General features: G+C 59.2%; 7 protein-coding genes across 7 annotated transcripts; 4 read left to right on the top strand and 3 right to left on the bottom strand.

Moving 5' to 3' along the window:
- The first annotated feature begins 262 nt into the window (after nt 1-262).
- On the top strand, nt 263-2,066 carry B0H64DRAFT_466933 (ZIP zinc transporter-domain-containing protein). The gene is made up of 3 exons (XM_062807701.1): nt 263-597; nt 670-1,286; nt 1,352-2,066. Exons 1-3 carry the CDS (start codon nt 445-447, stop codon nt 1,848-1,850), a joined length of 1,269 nt encoding a protein of 422 aa, XP_062655768.1. The 5' UTR covers nt 263-444; the 3' UTR covers nt 1,851-2,066.
- Nucleotides 2,067-3,916: 1,850 nt separating this feature from the next.
- On the top strand, nt 3,917-6,253 carry B0H64DRAFT_225153 (uncharacterized protein). The gene is made up of 2 exons (XM_062799633.1): nt 3,917-5,729; nt 6,143-6,253. The coding sequence occupies exons 1-2, from the start codon at nt 4,365-4,367 to the stop codon at nt 6,179-6,181; spliced, it is 1,404 nt and encodes a 467-aa protein (XP_062655767.1). The 5' UTR covers nt 3,917-4,364; the 3' UTR covers nt 6,182-6,253.
- A 413-nt stretch (nt 6,254-6,666) lies between these two features.
- Nucleotides 6,667-8,013, top strand: B0H64DRAFT_346954 (Metallo-dependent phosphatase-like protein). Its single transcript, XM_062801354.1, has 3 exons — nt 6,667-7,285; nt 7,363-7,444; nt 7,497-8,013. Exons 1-3 carry the CDS (start codon nt 6,705-6,707, stop codon nt 7,863-7,865), a joined length of 1,032 nt encoding a protein of 343 aa, XP_062655766.1. The 5' UTR covers nt 6,667-6,704; the 3' UTR covers nt 7,866-8,013.
- Nucleotides 8,014-9,726, bottom strand: B0H64DRAFT_365034 (Pex12 amino terminal region-domain-containing protein). Its single transcript, XM_062801862.1, has one exon. It carries the CDS (start codon nt 9,331-9,333, stop codon nt 8,062-8,064), a length of 1,272 nt encoding a protein of 423 aa, XP_062655765.1. The 5' UTR covers nt 9,334-9,726; the 3' UTR covers nt 8,014-8,061.
- On the top strand, nt 9,665-10,737 carry B0H64DRAFT_406088 (HotDog domain-containing protein). The gene is made up of 4 exons (XM_062804482.1): nt 9,665-10,015; nt 10,086-10,209; nt 10,311-10,386; nt 10,491-10,737. Exons 1-4 carry the CDS (start codon nt 9,893-9,895, stop codon nt 10,699-10,701), a joined length of 534 nt encoding a protein of 177 aa, XP_062655764.1. The 5' UTR covers nt 9,665-9,892; the 3' UTR covers nt 10,702-10,737.
- On the bottom strand, nt 10,684-13,646 carry B0H64DRAFT_346948 (uncharacterized protein). Its single transcript, XM_062801353.1, has 5 exons — nt 13,126-13,646; nt 11,963-13,061; nt 11,521-11,899; nt 11,339-11,448; nt 10,684-11,279 (listed from the first exon to the last, which is right to left on the bottom strand). Exons 1-5 carry the CDS (start codon nt 13,285-13,287, stop codon nt 11,002-11,004), a joined length of 2,028 nt encoding a protein of 675 aa, XP_062655763.1. The 5' UTR covers nt 13,288-13,646; the 3' UTR covers nt 10,684-11,001.
- Nucleotides 13,647-13,973: 327 nt separating this feature from the next.
- Nucleotides 13,974-17,520, bottom strand: B0H64DRAFT_224944 (fungal-specific transcription factor domain-containing protein). The gene is made up of 3 exons (XM_062799630.1): nt 17,041-17,520; nt 16,105-16,983; nt 13,974-16,050 (listed from the first exon to the last, which is right to left on the bottom strand). Exons 1-3 carry the CDS (start codon nt 17,379-17,381, stop codon nt 14,139-14,141), a joined length of 3,132 nt encoding a protein of 1,043 aa, XP_062655762.1. The 5' UTR covers nt 17,382-17,520; the 3' UTR covers nt 13,974-14,138.
- Nucleotides 17,521-17,778: the final 258 nt, after the last annotated feature.

Genomic DNA, 17,778 nt, shown 5'->3' with positions numbered 1-17,778 from the left:
TGGAACCATGAGCACGGGGTTTTTTGCCGGGATACAGGTAGCATCTCTGTTATCTGATCTGTTAATTAACGTTAATTAATGGCCCACCATCCCGGTTCCGAGTACCTGGAACTGTCACCGAGAACCACAAATACCCGGCAAACACCACCATTGAGCCCAATTGAATCTGATACATGGAAAACAAACACCGAGAGATTCGAGACAACGACAATGCCCAAATATTGACAGGCGGGATCGACCTTTCGACTTCCCCATCCGATCATGCCCCAGATCCCAGGCTCAGCCCTATGGGCTCCGGGCTTGGCAAGATTACCCTCCTGCCAATTTCGACCAGCTGGCCTTTGATCCACTTCCCACACGCGACCCCTTTTTCCTTCATCATCCCGTCCCGACGCCGTTGCCCACATCCCGCGACACCTCAATTGCCCCGCGCAACCCGTCGCAATGGCCCTCCTCCAGCTCCGGCGCACCCGCGCCGCAGCCCTCGTGCTCCTCGCGGGCTTTGTCCTCGCAGCGTGGGCCAACACCACCTCCGACAAAACCGTGACGCCCTCCCCCGAAACCCTCTCCCTCGCTGACCTGGACGCCCAACTTCAAGTTAGTGGCACCTCCCCTCCATTCCACTTACCATTCCCGTAAACCTGGACCTAACCACCCCAAAAACAACAGGAATGCCCCATCATCAACCACCTCTCCACGCTCAAAGCCACCGCGCACGCCGCGCACCCCCCGTCCTTCACAGCACGGCTCTTCACCGCGCTGTTCCCCTCCTCCCACCCGGCCATCAACGCCCTCCTCGCAACCCTCTACATCTCGGGCCCACCCAACTTCTTGCTCGCATTATGCCCCACCAACATCGACCCGGCCTCGCTCTCCGTCATGGTCGCCTTCGCCGTCGGCGGCCTGCTCGGCGACACCCTCTTCCACCTGCTGCCCGAGATCTTCCTCGGCGAGGACGAGCCCAACCGCGTGCGCCTCGTGCTGGTGGAGCCGAACCGGAATCTGTTGTTGGGGGTTGCCGTGCTGGTGGGGTTTTTGGTGTTCGTGGGCATGGATAAGGGGTTGAGGATTGCTACTGGGGGGGAGGGCGGGCATGATCATGGGCATGGGCATGGGCATGCGGATGTGCGTGGGGGGGAGGGGAGGTCGAGTGCGGTTGGGGAGAAGGAGGGGGCGAGGTTGAGGAAGGGGAAGAAGGAGGGGAGTGGCAAGGAGGAGGAGGTGGTAGTCGTGGAGAAGAAGGAGGTTAACCCGTCGGTTAAGCTGGGCGGGTTGTTGAACATGATGTACGTGGGGGTTTTATGAAGGGTGTGTTGTGTGGATGGGGTGATGATGCTAACTGGGCTTGCAGCGCCGACTTCACGCACAACATCACCGACGGCCTGGCCATGTCGGCGTCCTTCTACGCGTCCCCCACCATCGGCGCCACGACCACCGTCGCCGTCTTCTTCCACGAGATCCCGCACGAGGTGGGCGACTTTGCACTGCTCGTCCAGTCGGGCTTCACCAAGCGCCAGGCCATGGGCGCGCAGTTCGTCACGGCCATTGGCGCCCTGCTTGGCACGCTCATCGGCATTGCGGTGCAGGAGTTTGGCGGCGGCGGCGGCAGCGGCGGCGACGGAGCGGAGATGAGCATGCGTGGCGGCCTCTGGGGCACCAGCCTTACCTGGGGCGACATGCTGCTGCCCTTCACCGCGGGCACGTTCCTCTACGTCGGAACGGTGGCTGTCATCCCCGAGCTGCTCGAGACGGGCCCTAACAAGGCGGCCGAGCTGCGCAAGACGCTGGTGCAGTTTGCGGCGATCCTGGCTGGGGCGGGCATCATGCTATACATCTCGTGGCACGACTGAGGAATTAGTGGGACAGTTGTTTCGGAGTTCACGATATCTTCGGGCGAACGAGCTGTTCGCTTGCCGATAGAGTTGACTTCAAAAAATCGTCGAGTCACGTCATGTTAGAATATGTAGAGTCATAGACGGCCAGCGTCGGCATTGTCGCCGAGGTCGCATCCAAGCGGGTTGGATACAAATAACCGTTTAATTATGGGATCTTTTTCATTCTATGTATGAACGATGACTAGTCTCCTCGTGTATGTCAACTGCGGGTCATTTCACAGCCGCAGCGCTCGTTTCTGCGGTGGAACCTGGAAAATCTCGATATTGACACGGGCTTGAGTGATGACCCGACTCAAAGTTGGGACAGCTCAAACAGCTGCTCAGGTGGATTATTAAGATGGCTCATGACAAAGCAGCAGCACAGACCCATGAGCCCTCGCCCGCAACGTGTGGGGCCTCAGAGATCGGTTAACTTAGCGGCCAAGCATGCCTGACTCAGTGCAGGGATCTTTTAAGGTTGTTTGAAACGACGAGACATGTCGACAGAAAGGCGCAAACCCCGGTCGCAAACTTGCAACCTCCAAATCCTAACAACACAGCTCTCGTGCTTCCCCCCACGGCTGACAAACGCTCGTCGAGGTCGATCATTACCAGTACGCACACCATCTCTCTCAACGGTCTGCGCTATGACGCGGAATGCTGCGTGTGCAATTCGAGGGACGGTCCCAAGTCCCCGGGTTGAGAAATGTCGAAAAAAAAAAATACGCGGCACGCAACGTGGATCCATGCCTTGGCAGGTGGTGCGGGGCCCGCTACCAAGGAGTCCGCATCTCGTGTGGAGGTGTGGGTGCACAGCTTCCAGCTTGCTTGCCCGATGACTCCAAGAAGCTGACCCGTGGGACGATACGATGGAGCCGAGAATCCACGCCGCGAGGTCGGCACTAAGCCTCCAAAGGTGGCTGTTAGCGAGGACTGGCCTGATGTTCGACGATGTGGTTCGGCTCGGGTGTTGAAACGGGAAGGATGGCTCCGTGCGCTTGTTCCACGAGGTTCTTATGGGAGCTGTCACTGGTGGTTAGATCGTGAGCCCATCTTCCAGGCGGGTCGTTCGTCTCGGGTTTACTGCCAAATATCGATATCGTCAACGGCTGTCTCTGCTCGCCTTGAAAGAAGCAGCAGATGGATGCGGAGAGGGTGTGGGGAATGGTCCGGGCTGGGCTGACTGATGGATCCAATTGGGCGGCCGGCCGTGAAAGCGCGAGGAGCGGACGAGACAACGCGTCTCGGGTCTCGCCGTCCGACACCGGACCCGGGCAGCTTGACGGCATTGGCACCCGCTGAAAGGCGGCTCTTGAGAGCCGACCATCACACCAACTATGCCGTATCCGGACAGCCTTCATCAATGCAAACCAGCGTTGGGAGCGGGATTCGAGGTTGAGCCTGAACGGGTTTGGGAGTTTGTCATCCGATAACCGGACAGGGGCCTTTCACGCCTTTCCCCAGACAAGGCGACAAGGGTGCCAAGCCCCCAGGAACGGCTCAGGCGTTGCGTGCTGGGTACAGACAGTGGAGCCCAGATTGAATCATCAACCGTCATGGGAAGGAAAGAGACAGCGCTGCTTTCTGCTTTTGTTTTTGTGACGACAACTACCCAAAAATCTGGCAACGTAAAGCTCGAGCGGGAAATATATGCATGCAATCTACTCATCGTCTTGTGCGGTGTGCCACCGCGTCAGTTTATCTCACTTGGCTGACGACGATGTGGTAGGAGCTGTTGAGACGGGATCGTGACAATCGACGGAAGGAGCCAACCGACAGCCACGTCAACCCCACTTTCCAAGTTGGACGGGTCGAGACGGTGTGCTTGATGCCTGGGCGCACCTTGAGGACCCCCATTTGGGTTGCCGGATGTGCAGCTAGTGCAGCCAGGGAAGCGCTGCGGGGCCACATGCCGCCCTTTGAACCACGCACGCTATTGGTGCATTCGCCAATCAGAGCGAGTCCCCGGCCCGGGTGAGGCACGGCGAGCCATGTCGGGAAAAAGAAGGGCGCCAGTCGATCACTGGACGCTCAACCATGACGCTTAGTTGGCGGTGGTGGGCGGGATGCTGCTGGGAGGAGAGAAAGAGAAAGCGGATGCTTTGTAATGAGTCAAGTTAGTCAGTTCAACTTGATGGAAGTTCCATGTCAGTCACAGGGCTGAATTTGTTTTCTTCCCACTGTCGAGTCAACGTACGGCCTCTTATAAAGAGAAATGGTACCCCTCGTCTAGACTTGGTTCCATTGTCTCATACCAAGCATCAGATACCCTGACACCTGTACTTGTCTCAAGGTGCCTACTACGCCGTTGGACAGCAGCACTTACACTGGACCTGCCCCCTCTTGTTACACCAACCACAGCACACACCGGGCCAACAGCCATAACGTTATCTCCGGCCGGTCTGCCGCCAACTTACTGTCCCACTGGGGTCTATTCTCTTGTCCCGAACTCCATCTTTCTCTCTTCTCTCTCGCAGTACACCAGCCGCAATGGGTACTTGGTTAACCTCCTCCGCCGCGAGCATGGTCTCACCCAGCATGGCTCCGAGCCACGCTAAGCGGATGGCGTACCCCAAGTCGGACATCAACGTGAACCTGAAGGACCACTACAGCTCCAAGGTCTACACTTCTCTCTCGCCCGTGACCGGCGACCTGACCATCACAACCAAGCGCGATGTCAGCTTCGACTCAATCCAGATCCTCCTGCTCGGCTACACCAAGACCTTGTTCGAGGGCCTGTCGGCGCCGCAAGAAGTCACCCACACGTTCCTCAAGATGGTCATGCCGATTCCCGAGTCCACTTACCCCGTGCCGAGGGTGCTCGAGACCGGCCAGACTTACACTGTCCCCTTCAACTTTGTGATCCCGAGCCAGCTCACCATCAACGCGTGCAACCACGCTCGCCTCTCGGACGCCATGCAAGACCACCACGTGCGGCTCCCGCCTAGCCTTGGTGGCTGGGAGCGCGATGACATGGCGCCACTCATGGCCCAGGTCGAGTACAAGATCACGGCGCGCGTTCTGCGCCACGACGGCGACCACAAGACCCGCATCATGGAAGCGAATCAGCCCCTCCGGGTCCTCCCCGCGAGCCCGGAAGACCCGCCACTCAACATCACCGCCAAGGACCGCCTCTACCGCATGTCCAAAGCCAAGACTCTCCGCAAGAACATCCTCGCCACCAAGCTTGGCCGAATCACAGCGGAGGCCATCCAGCCGGGGGCGGCGGTGCTCTCAGCGGACGGGCGCCGCGTCATGTCGCACCCGATGGCGCACATCCGGCTGGCTTTCGACGCGGCGTCCCCGCGCGCGCTGCCGCCGACCATCACGGGTGTCACAGCCAAGGTGACGGCGCACACCTACTACTCCTCGGGCACCATCGCCTCCTTCCCCAACCTCGGCGAGTGGAACGCGCCCTACCTCACCGACCGCCGCGGCCAGTTCTTCACCTCCACCGCTCTCCCGCCCGTCACCCTCGCCGAGCAACCCGCATGGACCTCCAGCTCCCAACAACCAACCCCCGCCCCCCTCGCCCGCCGCGACTCGGGCTACGGCAGCAGCCTGCACTCCAGCAACAGCAGCAGCAGCGACCTCGCCCACCAGCACCTCCTCTCCCCCAAGCAGCAGCACGCCAACCCATCCCAACCCCATCAACAGTCCCAAAACCAACAGCAACCGCAACAACACACAGCAACCCTTGCCATCCCGCTCTCCCTGCCCACCGACAAGAAGACCCTCGTCCCGACCTTCCACTCCTGCATCGCCAGCCGCGTCTACACCGTCCAGCTGACCGTCGCGCTCGCCAGCAAGGGGGCGTCGAACTCGCTGTCGCTCGTCGTGCCGCTGCAGGTGGCTGTCGGATCGCAGTCGCAGTCGCAATCGCAATCTCCTTCTTCGGGGCCCGCAGCAGTGGTGGGGGAAAGCGGGGAGGTTGAGGAGGGTGAGGAGGGTGCGGGTGGGCCGCCGAGTTTTGAGGAGGCGGCGGCGGATGAGCATCTGAGGCCGCGGGTGCTGCTTGCGCCGCCGGAGGGGGAGGGGTTTGAAGGGGGGGAGAGGGGGAGTTGGATGTTGGCGGCGGGGCGGGATGGGCAGGTTGCGGATCGCGGGGGGTTGCCCGAGTATGGGGAGGCGGGGTGGAGGAGGAGGGTGGATTGAGGGTTGGATTGGGGATTGAGTTGGGATGAGTGATAGATTGTTTTTTTTTCTTTTCGTTTTTTTTCTTTTGTCTGTTCCTTGAGATACCTGATGCATTCGGGTTGTGGTTGGAGTTTGGATTGGATTTGCAGGGTTGTACCAAAAAAGGATAGACGAGTGATGAGCGAGATACCTGAGTAATAATTTTAAGTACCTAGTCCTAAATTTTCAAGTTTCAACTATCATCTGGTGGTTTGTTATTGTTATCCCTTTGGCGTGAAGATATCTCGACGGTCCTCCCACTTCGTACCACCCTAACCGCTGAACTTGAACCTGGCTGCCGACGGGCATTCAAAGGGTTAGGGTTGAATGGCCTCTCAACCTTCTTGCTTGGCTTTGGTTGGTGATCTGCGCCTTCTGACGTCCACATCAACATCTCGCATTCCATCATTTTAAAAGCCATGACACCGTCCCACCACGACCGGCCGTGTAACGCCGGATTTGCTTCTAATTAATTGGATTTGAAACCACAACAGGTAGACTCAGCAACCCACCAGCACCACCATTTGGGTCTCAAACCTCTTTTCAGCTCACTTGCCTCACTCACATCCACCCACCTCGCCACACCACAATCCCCCCCCCCCCCCCCCCCCCCCCCAAAAAAAAATAACAAGAAAAGAAAAACCAACCACAACCATGCTCCACCACCTCAACAACCTCCTCATCCTCCTCCACCTCCGCCGCCCCTCCCCCTGGGAACGCCCCACCGCCCTCGACCACCTGCTGGCCTCCCCCCTACAATGGCTAACGCGCCTCATCTACCGGCACCTCCTCCTCCCCCTCCGCGGCCACCCCTTCCACCCGCCGCGCGGCCGGCGGCCCATCCGCGTCGTGTGCCTGTCCGACACCCACAACCTGATCCCCGGGTATGCGGTGCCGCCGGGGGATTTGCTGGTCCATGCGGGGGATCTGACCGTGGATGGCACGCCGGCGGAGATCCAGAGGCAGGTGGACTGGTTGAGGGGGCTGCCGCATGGGTGGAAGGTGGTGGTGGGGGGGAATCATGATGGGTGGTTGGATGAGGGGGTGAGGAAGGAGATGGGTGGTGGTGGTGGGAGTGGTGGTGGTGCTGCTGCTGGGAAGGGGGAGGGGGAGGGGGTGGATTGGACGGGGGTGGAGTATCTGTGTGATCGGGGGGTGGAGTTGGCGTTTGAAGGGGGGAGGCGGTTGAATGTGTACGGCTGGGGGGCGGTGCCGTGGTGTGGGGAGGGGTTTGCGTGAGTGCTTTTCGTTTCTTTTGTTGTGTTTGTTTCCGGGGCTGAGGGAGGAAGGGGCTTGCTGATGGGGTGAGTAGGTTACAGTATGAAAAGGACAAGCATCCGTGGAAGGGGAGGGTGCCGGACGAGACGGACGTGCTGGTCACGCATACGCCGCCGGTGAGTAGGCCCCTTTGCTTGGGAGGTTCATGAGGGTGACTGACATCGCTAGCGCCACCACCTCGACCTCGGCCTCGGCTGCGACGGTCTGCTCAACGAAGTTTGGCGCGTGAAGCCGAAGCTGCACATCTTTGGCCACGCGCACTACGGCTACGGCAAGGAGGCCGTCTACTACGACGAGTGCCAACGGGCCTACGAGTCGCTCATGTCGCGGCCCGAGAGCGGACCATTCTACGACATGGTGCCGAGCGCCCGTTGGGTCGACGCCTTTAACGTGCTATGGTACGGCGTCGCCAGCATCCTGTGGAAGTGGATCATGCTTGGGCCAGGGACCAACAATGGCGGGCTGATGGCCAACGTGTCGCTCATGTACGGGAATAGCGGGAAGCTGCGCAATCCAGTGACGGTGGTGGATTTGTAGAAGTGTTGGCCACAGGGCGAGTGCGTGCAGCTTATAGAAGAATAGAATGGGGGGAAAAGAACTTGTAGGATTTGGCTTCTTGTATTATACACGTTTCGGATAGCACATGGCATACCACGCGACCTAGATCTAATAATCACAAAACATTATCCCGGCTCCTTGCTTTTGATACAGTCATCATTACAGTTTACAAACTTTACACCATGATCCGCCTCAGCCCCTCGGTTCCGCCCAGGACCCGCCTCCCGGTGACGGCACATCTCCCCTCGCCGCTCTCCCACTTGCCCGCCCTCTCGGCCATGAACTTCTCTTGCCGCGCGTGCGTGCCGGTAAGCCACTTGTGGATGCAGGCGAAGCAGTACACAATACCCGTCTGGCAGGCCGCGGCGGTGGTGATCTCGCCCTCGCAGATGGGGCAATGGTCCGAGTCCTCTGGCGCAGGGACCGTGTAGATGGGCCGGAGTGACGACGCCGCAATGGGCGCCTTCTCGATCGCCCGCCTCTCCTTCTCCTCCTCGTCAATATCCTCTTCCTCCTCCTTTTCCGCGTCCTTCTCCTCCTTCGGCTGTGCCTTCTTCTCCGGCAACCCCGTCACAACGGGCGGTGGCAGATCCAGGCTCTCGGCCGCCTTCCGCGACAACTGCTTGGCAAAGTCGGACGCATACCACCACTCCAAAAACTTGAGCGCGAAGATACTCGTCGGCAGCACCATCGACAGCCCGCCCAGCATCCTCGCCCTGATCGTCGTGGCCCCTCCTCTCTTGACCATCTTCTCCTCAAGCGCCTCAATCGCCCGATAATCCGCCCCGTTCATCCGCCGCACCCGCGTCCCAATCATCCACAGGAACGGGCTGTGGTACTTGGAGTTGTCAAACAAATACGCCAAATTAAACGCCAACATCGCCATATAATACGCCGCGTTCACGCCGGGGTACACCCTGCGCAAGAACCACCGCCACCAAAACACCACCCTCTCCCTCCAGCCCGCCCCGGCCGCCGGCCGCTGGTTATACGCGGCCCCCAGCAACGCGCGGGGGGCATCCACCTCGTACGCCTCGTCCAACTTCCGCTTCAGATACGGAATCCCCACAACCACCAACAGATTCCGCCACACATCGCCGCGGCTCAGACGCAGGGCATCGCGCACGGCGCCGGGGGCGGCGGCGGACGCGCGCGGGAGCTCGGCGGCGAGGGCGCGCTCGCGCTTGAGCCCGTAGAAGTGCTCGGTGAAGGCGCCGGCGCGCGTGCGCAGGTAGTGGCGCTCGACCAGCAGCGCGCCGAGCGCGTAGATCTCGTCGAAGCGGTTGAGGACGTGGAGGAGCTGGCGCGGGTAGCGGTGGGTGAGGAGGGTGAGGAGGTAGCGGAGGGTGGGGGGGAGGAGGGCGGAGAGCTGCTGTTCGGAGAGGAGTTCGAAGAGGGAGGGCTTTTGCTCGTCGAGGCGGGATTGGAGGGCGGGGATGAACTCCATTTTTTGTGTTTGTTTTTGGGTTTGGGTGGAGGTTCGGGTTGGTGGAGGGGCGTTATTGTCGCATTTGTGATGGTGATGGTGAGGGTTCGGGATGTTGGATCGAGGTGTTGAGTTTGGGTTGTTGAATGTTGAAAGCACGGGCTGACAGGTGAAGATGCGATAACAATCGCGACATGGGGGCGACGGCTAATCAAGCAGGGATTACAATGCCAATGCCGAGGCACATGGCCCCGGAATTTGGGGAACGGCCTCGGCGGGGTTTGGCCCCACAGCGGGTAGCCCCTGGTCCCCTATAACCTGGGTTGGTGTGCCTGAAGTTGTGGTTGATGAGTGAGAGAGAGAACCTTGAAGTTGGGATTCTTATGCAGGGAAGACTTATCCCCAATTTTATCTGACAGATTTCTTGTACCGAGAGAGAGTTTGGTAACATTCCAGGTTTGCAATCCGAATCCTTTGGGAGTCAAGGTCGGATATAAGCATCCGGGCCATATCACACCTTTTATTATCCAATTCCATACATCTCTCCCCAACTCTCTTACACGACACAACCACCGCAACCATGTCGAACCCTCGAGCCAAGCAAGAAAAACATGCGAACACCTACCTCGATCTCACCGGCGAGGAACGGATCCGTGAGCTGATCTCTCAATTCGCCGCAACAGTCGACAACGCAGACGACCAGGCAGGTTTCGGCTACCCCTTTTCTTGTTCTGAGATGACATTCAACTAACAACCTCATTTTCTGGCATCAGGAATGGACAAAGTCCCTCTTCCCCCATCTGACGGTTCACTCCGTCTCCGCTGACGGACCCCATCCCTCGGTGACCTTTTCTTTCACCGTGCAGCCGGTACACTGCAACCGGCTTAACAACCTGCGTAGGTCCATCTGGCATTGACCCTCACAGAGAGAAAGAGAGAGAGAATAGAAATACTCCCATGTGATCGTCCGACACTAACATCCTCCCCCACACACACAGACGGCGGCTGCACAGCGAGCCTCTTCGACTTCTGCACCTCAACAGTCCTCGCCGTCGTCGCCCGCCCCGGCTTCTGGTACGCCCCCCCCCCCCCTCCTCTCCCCTACCTACCCCCTTAGAACCCCACCCCTTTAACCCCCCCCTTCCCCCCAAAATAAACCAAACTAACAGAGAGAGCAGGTCCTACCTCGGCGTAAGCCGCACCCTCAACACGACCTACCTGCGCCCCGCGCCCGCCGGCAGCACGGTGCTGGTCGAGTGCGAGCTGGTGCAGGTCGGGCAGCGGCTGTGCAGCCTGCGCGGGACGATGCGGCGGGCCGACGACGGCGCCGTGCTGGCGACGTGCGAGCACGGCAAGGTCAATACCGATCCGGGGGTGGCTAAGGTTTAAGGTGGTGATTGGGTTGTTGGGTGGGTGGTTATCGTCGTCGTCGTCGTCGTTGTTGTTGTTGTTGTTGAGGGGTGGGGGGGTTTCTGGATTTGGGGGAATAGGGTATGCGATGGGACGTCGAGGTTGGTTGGTGGGGTGGTGAAGAGAGAGATGCTAGGAGCCCGGGTGTCGTGGAAGGTTGCACAGTGACTCGTGGATACCCCTGAGCGCATAATTCTGGCTATTGCAAATGTTGTATTCGAATTCGTAGCGCACAGTTAGGTCTAGAGTCTCGCTTTAACCATGCCCGCCCGCAAACCACTAGCCATGCGCGAGCGTAGCAATTAAGTCCTCGTCGTCATCGTCGTCATCGTCATCGCCATCGAGTCCATAACCCTCCTCATCCGGATCCTCATCCAGCACATCAAACTCGTCAAAGATATCCTGGGGATCGAAAAAGTATAGCCCCTCCATCTCGTCCTCCAGGTCATCCTCGGCACCGTCCGGCCAGAAGGGTTCCCCTACTCCAGCTTCCAGGTCGAACTCAACCTGCGCAGTCTCGTCCTCGTCCATGGCCTTCTCTTCCGGATCGGCAGCGACTGCGCATCGACCCATTAGCATCCTCTGCCACCAACACGGGAAACTCACAATCATGTACTAATCGGATAGAGATCCTCCAACAAAACCTGCGGCTCGTCGCTTGTCTCCTCGCGGTCCGAGATCTTCCAAAACGCCGTCGGCCCGCAGGGCCCCTGGGGGTTGAAGTCCCTAGAACAGAATCGAGCCACCATTAGCAACCCAAAGCCCCTAATTGATTTTTTCGCGCGGCAGGAAACATACTTGTCAAACCAGGTCCCTACCACGCCGCGCGCCGACCTGATGCCGCCGATCTGGACGCCCTCGCTCTTCCACCTCTCCTCGCCGTGGAAGACCGAGTACGACGTCCAGCGGACCTCGCCCTCGGGGGTCACGCGCACGGTGCCGCGGATGGCGGCGTCGGCGTCGGCCTCCCACGACCCCTCCACCGCGCGCGAGAAGCCGGCGAAGTGCGTGACCGGGTGGTCCGGGTGGTCGCCGGGCCCGGGCGGCTCGACCTTGGCCACGCGGATGCGCATCAGGATGAGCCGGGTCGCCTGGCCGACGTTGATGGGCGGGCGCGGCACGTCGGGCGGTAGCTCGTCGAAGGTGGGGAAGTTGAAGTGGAAGAAATCGCTAAAGTCTGGATCGCGTGAGTACCGAACTGGTGCCATCGACCGGCGGACGGAAGGGCGGGGGGACTTACCCAGAAAACTGACAGCCCGCAACCAGCTCCCCGCAACCCCGTAGGGGTCCAGCTGGTCGAGCTCCTTCACCTCGCCCTCCTCCCCCTTCTCCCTGTCCCGCGACCAGGGGATATAACTCCCCTTCCAGCTCCCGGCAAACGGCTTCCCCCAGAACTGCCAAAAGATGGGGAACCGCTCCACGCCCTTGCACCTGATATTCGCCCCCAGCACCACCATAATAGCCTCCACCTTCTCCCAATCGACCCTCACCTCCGCATCCTCCCCCCCGCCGAGGTCCAGAAAAGGCCCCCACTTCGTCCCCCTCGTATACTCCCTCAGGTCATACACCTTGGAGCACGCAAGCGGGTAGACACCGCCCCGTTGGCGCGCGAAGGTGAGCGCCTGGCCCCAGGATGCGTCCTCGGTCGCGCCGGGGCGCCCGCCGCCCTCGAAGCCCAGGCCCCAACCGTACAGACAATGCAGCTTCGCGCTCATCTGACACGCCTCGCGGGGTTCACGGGGCATGCGCCATCCATACAACGCACCCCTATCACTCCCACTCCCACCCCCACTCCCACCCCCCGCCAACCTAGACCCCCCTCCCTGTCCCTGTTCTACCTCCGCACCACCACCGCCGCCAAACCCGCTCACCCCCAGCACATGCGCCCGCTCATACAAGAACGAACGCGCCATGAACTTGCGCCGGGCGGCTGGCCTTGCCTCAAAGAGCGTCGCGAGGAAGCGCACGTTCTCTGATTCCGGGAAGGTGCGGCCGCGGGACTCGCGCGTGCGGGTGGTGGTGTTATTAGTAGCATTTTTGGTGGTGGTGCTGCTGCTGCTGTTGGGACTGTTGGTGGTTGTGGTAGTTGTGGTTGTGCTATCGTCGTTGTTGTTGTTGTTGTTGTTGTTGTTGCTGTTCTTGGTGGGGTTGGTGGTGGGGACGGTGATGGCGTGGTTGAGGAGGCGGGTGACGGTGCGGTGGACGAAGGGGAGGTGGGTTTGGGGGTGTTGGTTGGGGCGGTTGCTGGTGGTGGACTGCTGGGACAGGCAAAGTTTCTTGAGCTTGACGATGTCGTGGAGCTCTTGCTCGAAGTCGAGGTCCCTTACTGGGGGTTCGTCCTGGGAGGGTTAGTTGAGTAGAGTATTGGGGAGGGGGTGTGAGTGTGAGGACGGGCTAGCATACTAAGATGCGCAGGTAGATGGCCCGGCAAAGGGGGTTATTGCCCTTGATGAAGTTGTTGAGGGAGCGGCATGTGAGAGGAAGCCAGGCCAGGTCTTCCGGATCGACATAGCTGAGAATGTTGTGTAGGATCTCCGATGGGAGATGTACCAGAGTGGCCGCCATTTTTACGATTGAATGAGACGAAAGTGGGCAATTGGTAAGTCTCGATAAAATCTCAAGCAGCAATGGATGATGAATGAATGAAATGCATGGTCAAAGTATCCAAGTCCGATAGGTAACCCCACGGCTCGGAAAGAGCGGCGATAGCGTGAAACCCCGCGGCAGTCAGGGTCGAGGAAAGCTTAATTAATGGAGGGAGGGTCTTGTTTCATTGGTTTAAGGGGATGATGGACAAAGAATTAGACTCGAACCCCTTAACTGTCATACAGCCGGCCATGCAAGTTTCCCAGGTTGTGATCCGGGTTTGCCGATGAGTTGGAATAGGGATGCTGCTGTTTTTGGAGAGAGTCCCTGTATGTTATGTACATACAAACGGATAAAATAAGTCCTCTCCTACCAAAAGCTGCCGCTCCTTTATCACAAGCCCGGGAAAAGCGGGCCCGAAGCCTGAAGCCGACCTCGGTCTCACCAATTGTCAAGAGATCAAAATGACGACATCTCCGCATGCATCGCAAAGGTATCATTCCTTTATACTTGAAGTACAGAAAAGGGGGTATAGGTAAAGGAAATCAAAACAAAATAAGGTTGCCGAGCCATGCTCGCTTGAAATGAAGAATGCCATCCACCCCCCAAATGTTGCTCCTGCTCCTTCATGCCTCCAGAGTCCCTCCTCCCAGGTATATCATCTTTTTGTGTCAAATATCCCCCAAACTTCGTATCATAGCTGCCTGCCCATACAGAGAAAGATGTAATTGTAAATAACGTCAACAAATCCCGCCGACCCTTGGCTTAATTTCCAATATTGCACAACCGCAGTCCGTCTCTACATAAAGACGACCTGCGGATTCGAAAGCTTAGACAACGCCCTGTCCCGCGTTAAGATTGATGCAGTTATTCATAAGCGTGGCACCCTCGTGCAACAACTCCCACCGCGAGTCGCCAAACGCGTCCTTGAGCACCATCAGCACCGGTGTGTTGTGGCTGATGCCCTTCATCGACTTGAGCTCCTCGGGCGACGACACGTTGCCGTACTTGGCGAGATAGTCGCGCATGAGCCGGACCTTGTCCTGCTGCGTCGCCGGCATCGGGATGGTCGGGCTGGCGCCCTCGAGCGCAAACCCGTAACACCACACTACTAGCGCCGCGAAGTAGAGCACCCACGGCCGGTTGAGGAGCACGTCGTCCCTCGCCGAGTATGGCTCCTGGGGGAAGCCGCCGTTGGACGACCCTGGCGTGCCCACCGTATCCGGAAGCATGACCGACTGTAGGAACTTGAGGGCGTAGTACGTCGCGTCGCGGGCCTTGGCGGACGGCGCCCAGATGTCCTTCATGCGCCGCTGCGCGCTGTTGAGGTCCTGGGGCCCGATCGCCCGACCGAGTAGCCTCTTTGCCCGCGCAAAGATCTGGCAATCCACGATATCGACGTGCATCGCCATGTGCGCCAGGTGATGCAGCACGATCCGGCTCTCAAACACGACGTTGGCCTCGTTGCGGTTCGACGCGTCGTAGTTGTAGGGATCCGACGAGGAGTCGCCGCGTCGGAACAGCGTCTTGTCAAAGTCGCTCTTCCACGAGTCAAACGCTCTCGTCAGCGTCCCCCGCCACTTGTCGCGCCCGCCAAGCGCCTGCGATACTCCACCTCCCAACGAGTTGACCTGGAGGTCCCGCTGGTTCATGTGCCAGCTTACGCTAAGAAGACCGGCCATGAGAATCGTGCGCCCGAACGAGTTGGTCTGCACCTCCTGGCTACTCAGCGTCCGCTTCAGCCCCTCGAGGAACGATATGGCTTTGTTGCCCACCGAATTCAGGTTGGCATCAATCCTTGCCACCTCGGGCCCGCTGGTGGCTTTCCACAGCTTGTCGTCGCAGGGCAAAGGAAGCCGCATCTCGTGGGCAACCATGACGGTCGAGTGGCCAAACATGGTTGCGTGGATCGAGTCAATGACGAACGCCGCGAAGGCCGCGCGCCGAGTCGACTCGTTGGTGATCCAGTGGTTCCACCACTCCTCGGGCGTATGAGCGACCCCTGACGTCGACGACTGCCGGGACCCGTTGGTCTTGTCGTCCCGGGGGTTGGGCGGCGAGTCCAAGGCCGATTTGCCGATCAGCGCCCTCCCGCGGCGCATCAGCGTAATCGTCGTCGCGTGGTGGATGTGGGCCCGTTCGTGTAGCTCTCTGGTCGAGTACATCTTCTCGTACAACTCCAGCAGCAAGAGCGTCTGGAACACCCACAACTTCGCCGGCGGCCTGCAGTTCGGGTCCTGGAACATTTCCCACCTAAGGTGCCACGCCAAGAAGTTGGAAAGCTGAGCGCCGGCTTTTGTAACCTTCTGCCCGTGGGCCTTGTCTAAGCACGCGGCACCGATGGTCATCATGGCGATTAGCAGCAGGTTCGGCGTCTTATCGGGCGAGAAGGTAGGCTTGTGTAGGATCGGCACCTGATCACTGAAGTGCAACCAGTACGACCCGATATAAGCCTGCATCATCTTGCGACTAAGCATGTGAGTGTCGTCGTTGCGGTCACCCTCGATAATGGTCTCGCGCTGTCGCTCAACAGGTGCATGGCCGTTTTCGTGGAACCTCTCCTTGATGAACTCGAAGATCTCGGCCGTCTTCTCCTCTGAAATGACCGATTCGGGGAGGTTCTGGTCCAGGAGATTCGTCACGGACATGACCTGCTGCGGCCCAGTGGAGGCAGGGAAATAGCCTAGCTGGTTCGGGTCGTTATAGTAGGGCACATTGTACTGGTTCGAAAACTCCCCGTAGCTGCAGCACCGTCAGCAAAGAATAAGCGCTGTAGAGATCTGTCACCGGACTCACTTGTATCCCTGCATCGGAACCCCCGTCATGGGCGAGCTTGCTTCGCCGTGAGTATTGAACAAATACGCCACAAAGTCCTCGGGAATCGCGACATAGGGTGATTTATTAAGAATGTTATCGCTCCCGAATACCGGCATGGTCTGTTGCATGCCCATTTGATCTAGAAGCATCATTTCCCCGGTCGCCTGAGGCGGCTGGTCCGAGTATTCGCCGGACGTTGACGGGGCGTATGCTTGTTGGTCGTCGCGGGCGACCGCCCCTGCCGATGACGTAGCAAAATCCGACGGCGGGAGGCTGAAAGGGGGGAAGTTTTGTGGTGGGACATAGGGCATTGCGTTGGCAGACTGGGGCGTGTTATGAGGCTGGCTGTGATAGCCGGGTTGCGTGGAGATGGGGGATAGCACCCCGTAAGGACCGACGTTGGTTTGGATCGATGGCCGTCGCGGATCTTGGGGCGAATGGTGGGCTGGTCGTTGGGTCATGTGCCCGTAAGTCGGGTCGTGATGCATGTAATCGACACCGTTTGGCGCTCCGTTCGCGTAGCTTGTGGGAGGCGTGTTCGTCATCGGAGTGTATGGGCTCCCCATGGCGTCCTTCGGGGAGTGATACTGGATAGACAAGGATCGGCCCTTGTTGTAAGCGGTCCCCGGTCGGTTGACTTCCGGAGAGGCGGAACCGGTCGGGGGGAAGGGTTGTCTGTTGTCCGTCACGGGGGATGCCTGGCTCATCATCGAGTCCTTGCGGCTCAAGGCCGAGCCCTTGGCTGTGTGGCGATCCTTGTGCCGGTTACACAAGTCCAGTCGGACAAAGGTCCTCTGGCAGTCGCCAATCCCGCACTTGTAGACTTGCTTCGGGTTGTGGTTCAACTGATGGCGGTAACTTGCACTGTGTCAGCACTCTCGAGCACGGTCAGTCGCTTGCAGGAACGGAACATACAGGTGCTCGGCCCTGGAGTAGCTCTTTCCGCAGCCTTTCTCGGGACACTCAAATTTCTTGTCCAGTCCCTTGCGGCTCCGCCTCCGCTTGCGCGCGGGGCCTTCCGAGTTGGAGGAGTGCGCTCCATCGTCGCCATCCCTATCATCAGCATCATCCAATTCAAGCCCCTCTACGTCCTTGTCGTCGGATCCGCTGCGCCGGCGACCCCGCTCGTGCTCGGACTCATGTTTGAGATTGTCCGGAGACCGCGGCCCCGTTAGCGGCGGCATGGTTTGGGTGGGTCGAGAGGCAGGCCCGGGGGCTGTGATTTCACTCGGATGAGAAGTGAGAACCGAAGCCATGCTCCCACCAATTACCCCATCGGCAATCACCGGCACTTCCTGGTCGCACAGTCAAGTGACACCGGGCAGTGACCGAAGTCCTCTGGAAGGCCTGTGGGTTACGCTGTGCCTCTCTGCACTGAAATTCCCCGGTGCAGGGTGTCGGCGAATCGGGATGAGCCGAGAGTAGGGATATATGAAAAAGGTAGGCTTGTCCCGGTGTTTAAACGTGTCCCGCGCTGTTGGTGAGGCGGGTTGAGGGACGTAATAGTATCGCGAATACAAAAACCGGGGGTGGGGATGGGTCGTCTTGCGTCTACTTCAGACCGTACCGGGAGACAAAACTCGTATCGGGCTCGTTCGCGACCTCGCCAGACCAATTCCGGGTGGGTTCAAGGTATCATGGCCGGTAGAAGAG

Source organism: Chaetomium fimeti (assembly GCF_033439085.1).
Source record: "Chaetomium fimeti strain CBS 168.71 chromosome Unknown B0H64scaffold_7, whole genome shotgun sequence".
In the NCBI taxonomy this organism is placed as follows: domain Eukaryota; kingdom Fungi; phylum Ascomycota; class Sordariomycetes; order Sordariales; family Chaetomiaceae; genus Chaetomium; species Chaetomium fimeti.
The sequence above is the reverse complement of the archived record's forward strand: the minus strand, read 5'-3'. Positions and strand labels throughout refer to the sequence as shown.

Excerpts from the sequence above, each read along its gene's own strand:
- B0H64DRAFT_365034 (XM_062801862.1), bottom strand. The coding sequence starts at position 9,333 with ATGGAGTTCATCCCCGCCCTCCAATCCCGCCTCGACGAGCAAAAGCCC.
- B0H64DRAFT_346948 (XM_062801353.1), bottom strand. The coding sequence starts at position 13,287 with ATGGCGGCCACTCTGGTACATCTCCCATCGGAGATCCTACACAACATT. Across the intron at positions 13,062-13,125 it reads CCATCTACCTGCGCATCTTA|GACGAACCCCCAGTAAGGGA; the intron begins GTATGCTAGCCC and ends TAACCCTCCCAG. Across the intron at positions 11,280-11,338 it reads GGAGGATCTCTATCCGATTA|TCGCTGCCGATCCGGAAGAG; the intron begins GTACATGATTGT and ends GTCGATGCGCAG.
- B0H64DRAFT_225153 (XM_062799633.1), top strand. The coding sequence starts at position 4,365 with ATGGGTACTTGGTTAACCTCCTCCGCCGCGAGCATGGTCTCACCCAGC. Across the intron at positions 5,730-6,142 it reads TCGTGCCGCTGCAGGTGGCT|TTTGGATTGGATTTGCAGGG; the intron begins GTCGGATCGCAG and ends TTGTGGTTGGAG.
- B0H64DRAFT_466933 (XM_062807701.1), top strand. The coding sequence starts at position 445 with ATGGCCCTCCTCCAGCTCCGGCGCACCCGCGCCGCAGCCCTCGTGCTC. Across the intron at positions 598-669 it reads ACCTGGACGCCCAACTTCAA|GAATGCCCCATCATCAACCA; the intron begins GTTAGTGGCACC and ends CAAAAACAACAG. Across the intron at positions 1,287-1,351 it reads GGCGGGTTGTTGAACATGAT|CGCCGACTTCACGCACAACA; the intron begins GTACGTGGGGGT and ends CTGGGCTTGCAG.
- B0H64DRAFT_346954 (XM_062801354.1), top strand. The coding sequence starts at position 6,705 with ATGCTCCACCACCTCAACAACCTCCTCATCCTCCTCCACCTCCGCCGC. Across the intron at positions 7,286-7,362 it reads TGGTGTGGGGAGGGGTTTGC|GTTACAGTATGAAAAGGACA; the intron begins GTGAGTGCTTTT and ends TGGGGTGAGTAG. Across the intron at positions 7,445-7,496 it reads TGGTCACGCATACGCCGCCG|CGCCACCACCTCGACCTCGG; the intron begins GTGAGTAGGCCC and ends TGACATCGCTAG.
- B0H64DRAFT_224944 (XM_062799630.1), bottom strand. The coding sequence starts at position 17,381 with ATGGCTTCGGTTCTCACTTCTCATCCGAGTGAAATCACAGCCCCCGGG. Across the intron at positions 16,984-17,040 it reads TACTCCAGGGCCGAGCACCT|TTACCGCCATCAGTTGAACC; the intron begins GTATGTTCCGTT and ends ACACAGTGCAAG. Across the intron at positions 16,051-16,104 it reads GTTCCGATGCAGGGATACAA|CTACGGGGAGTTTTCGAACC; the intron begins GTGAGTCCGGTG and ends ACGGTGCTGCAG.
- B0H64DRAFT_406088 (XM_062804482.1), top strand. The coding sequence starts at position 9,893 with ATGTCGAACCCTCGAGCCAAGCAAGAAAAACATGCGAACACCTACCTC. Across the intron at positions 10,210-10,310 it reads CAACCGGCTTAACAACCTGC|ACGGCGGCTGCACAGCGAGC; the intron begins GTAGGTCCATCT and ends CCACACACACAG. Across the intron at positions 10,387-10,490 it reads GTCGCCCGCCCCGGCTTCTG|GTCCTACCTCGGCGTAAGCC; the intron begins GTACGCCCCCCC and ends CAGAGAGAGCAG.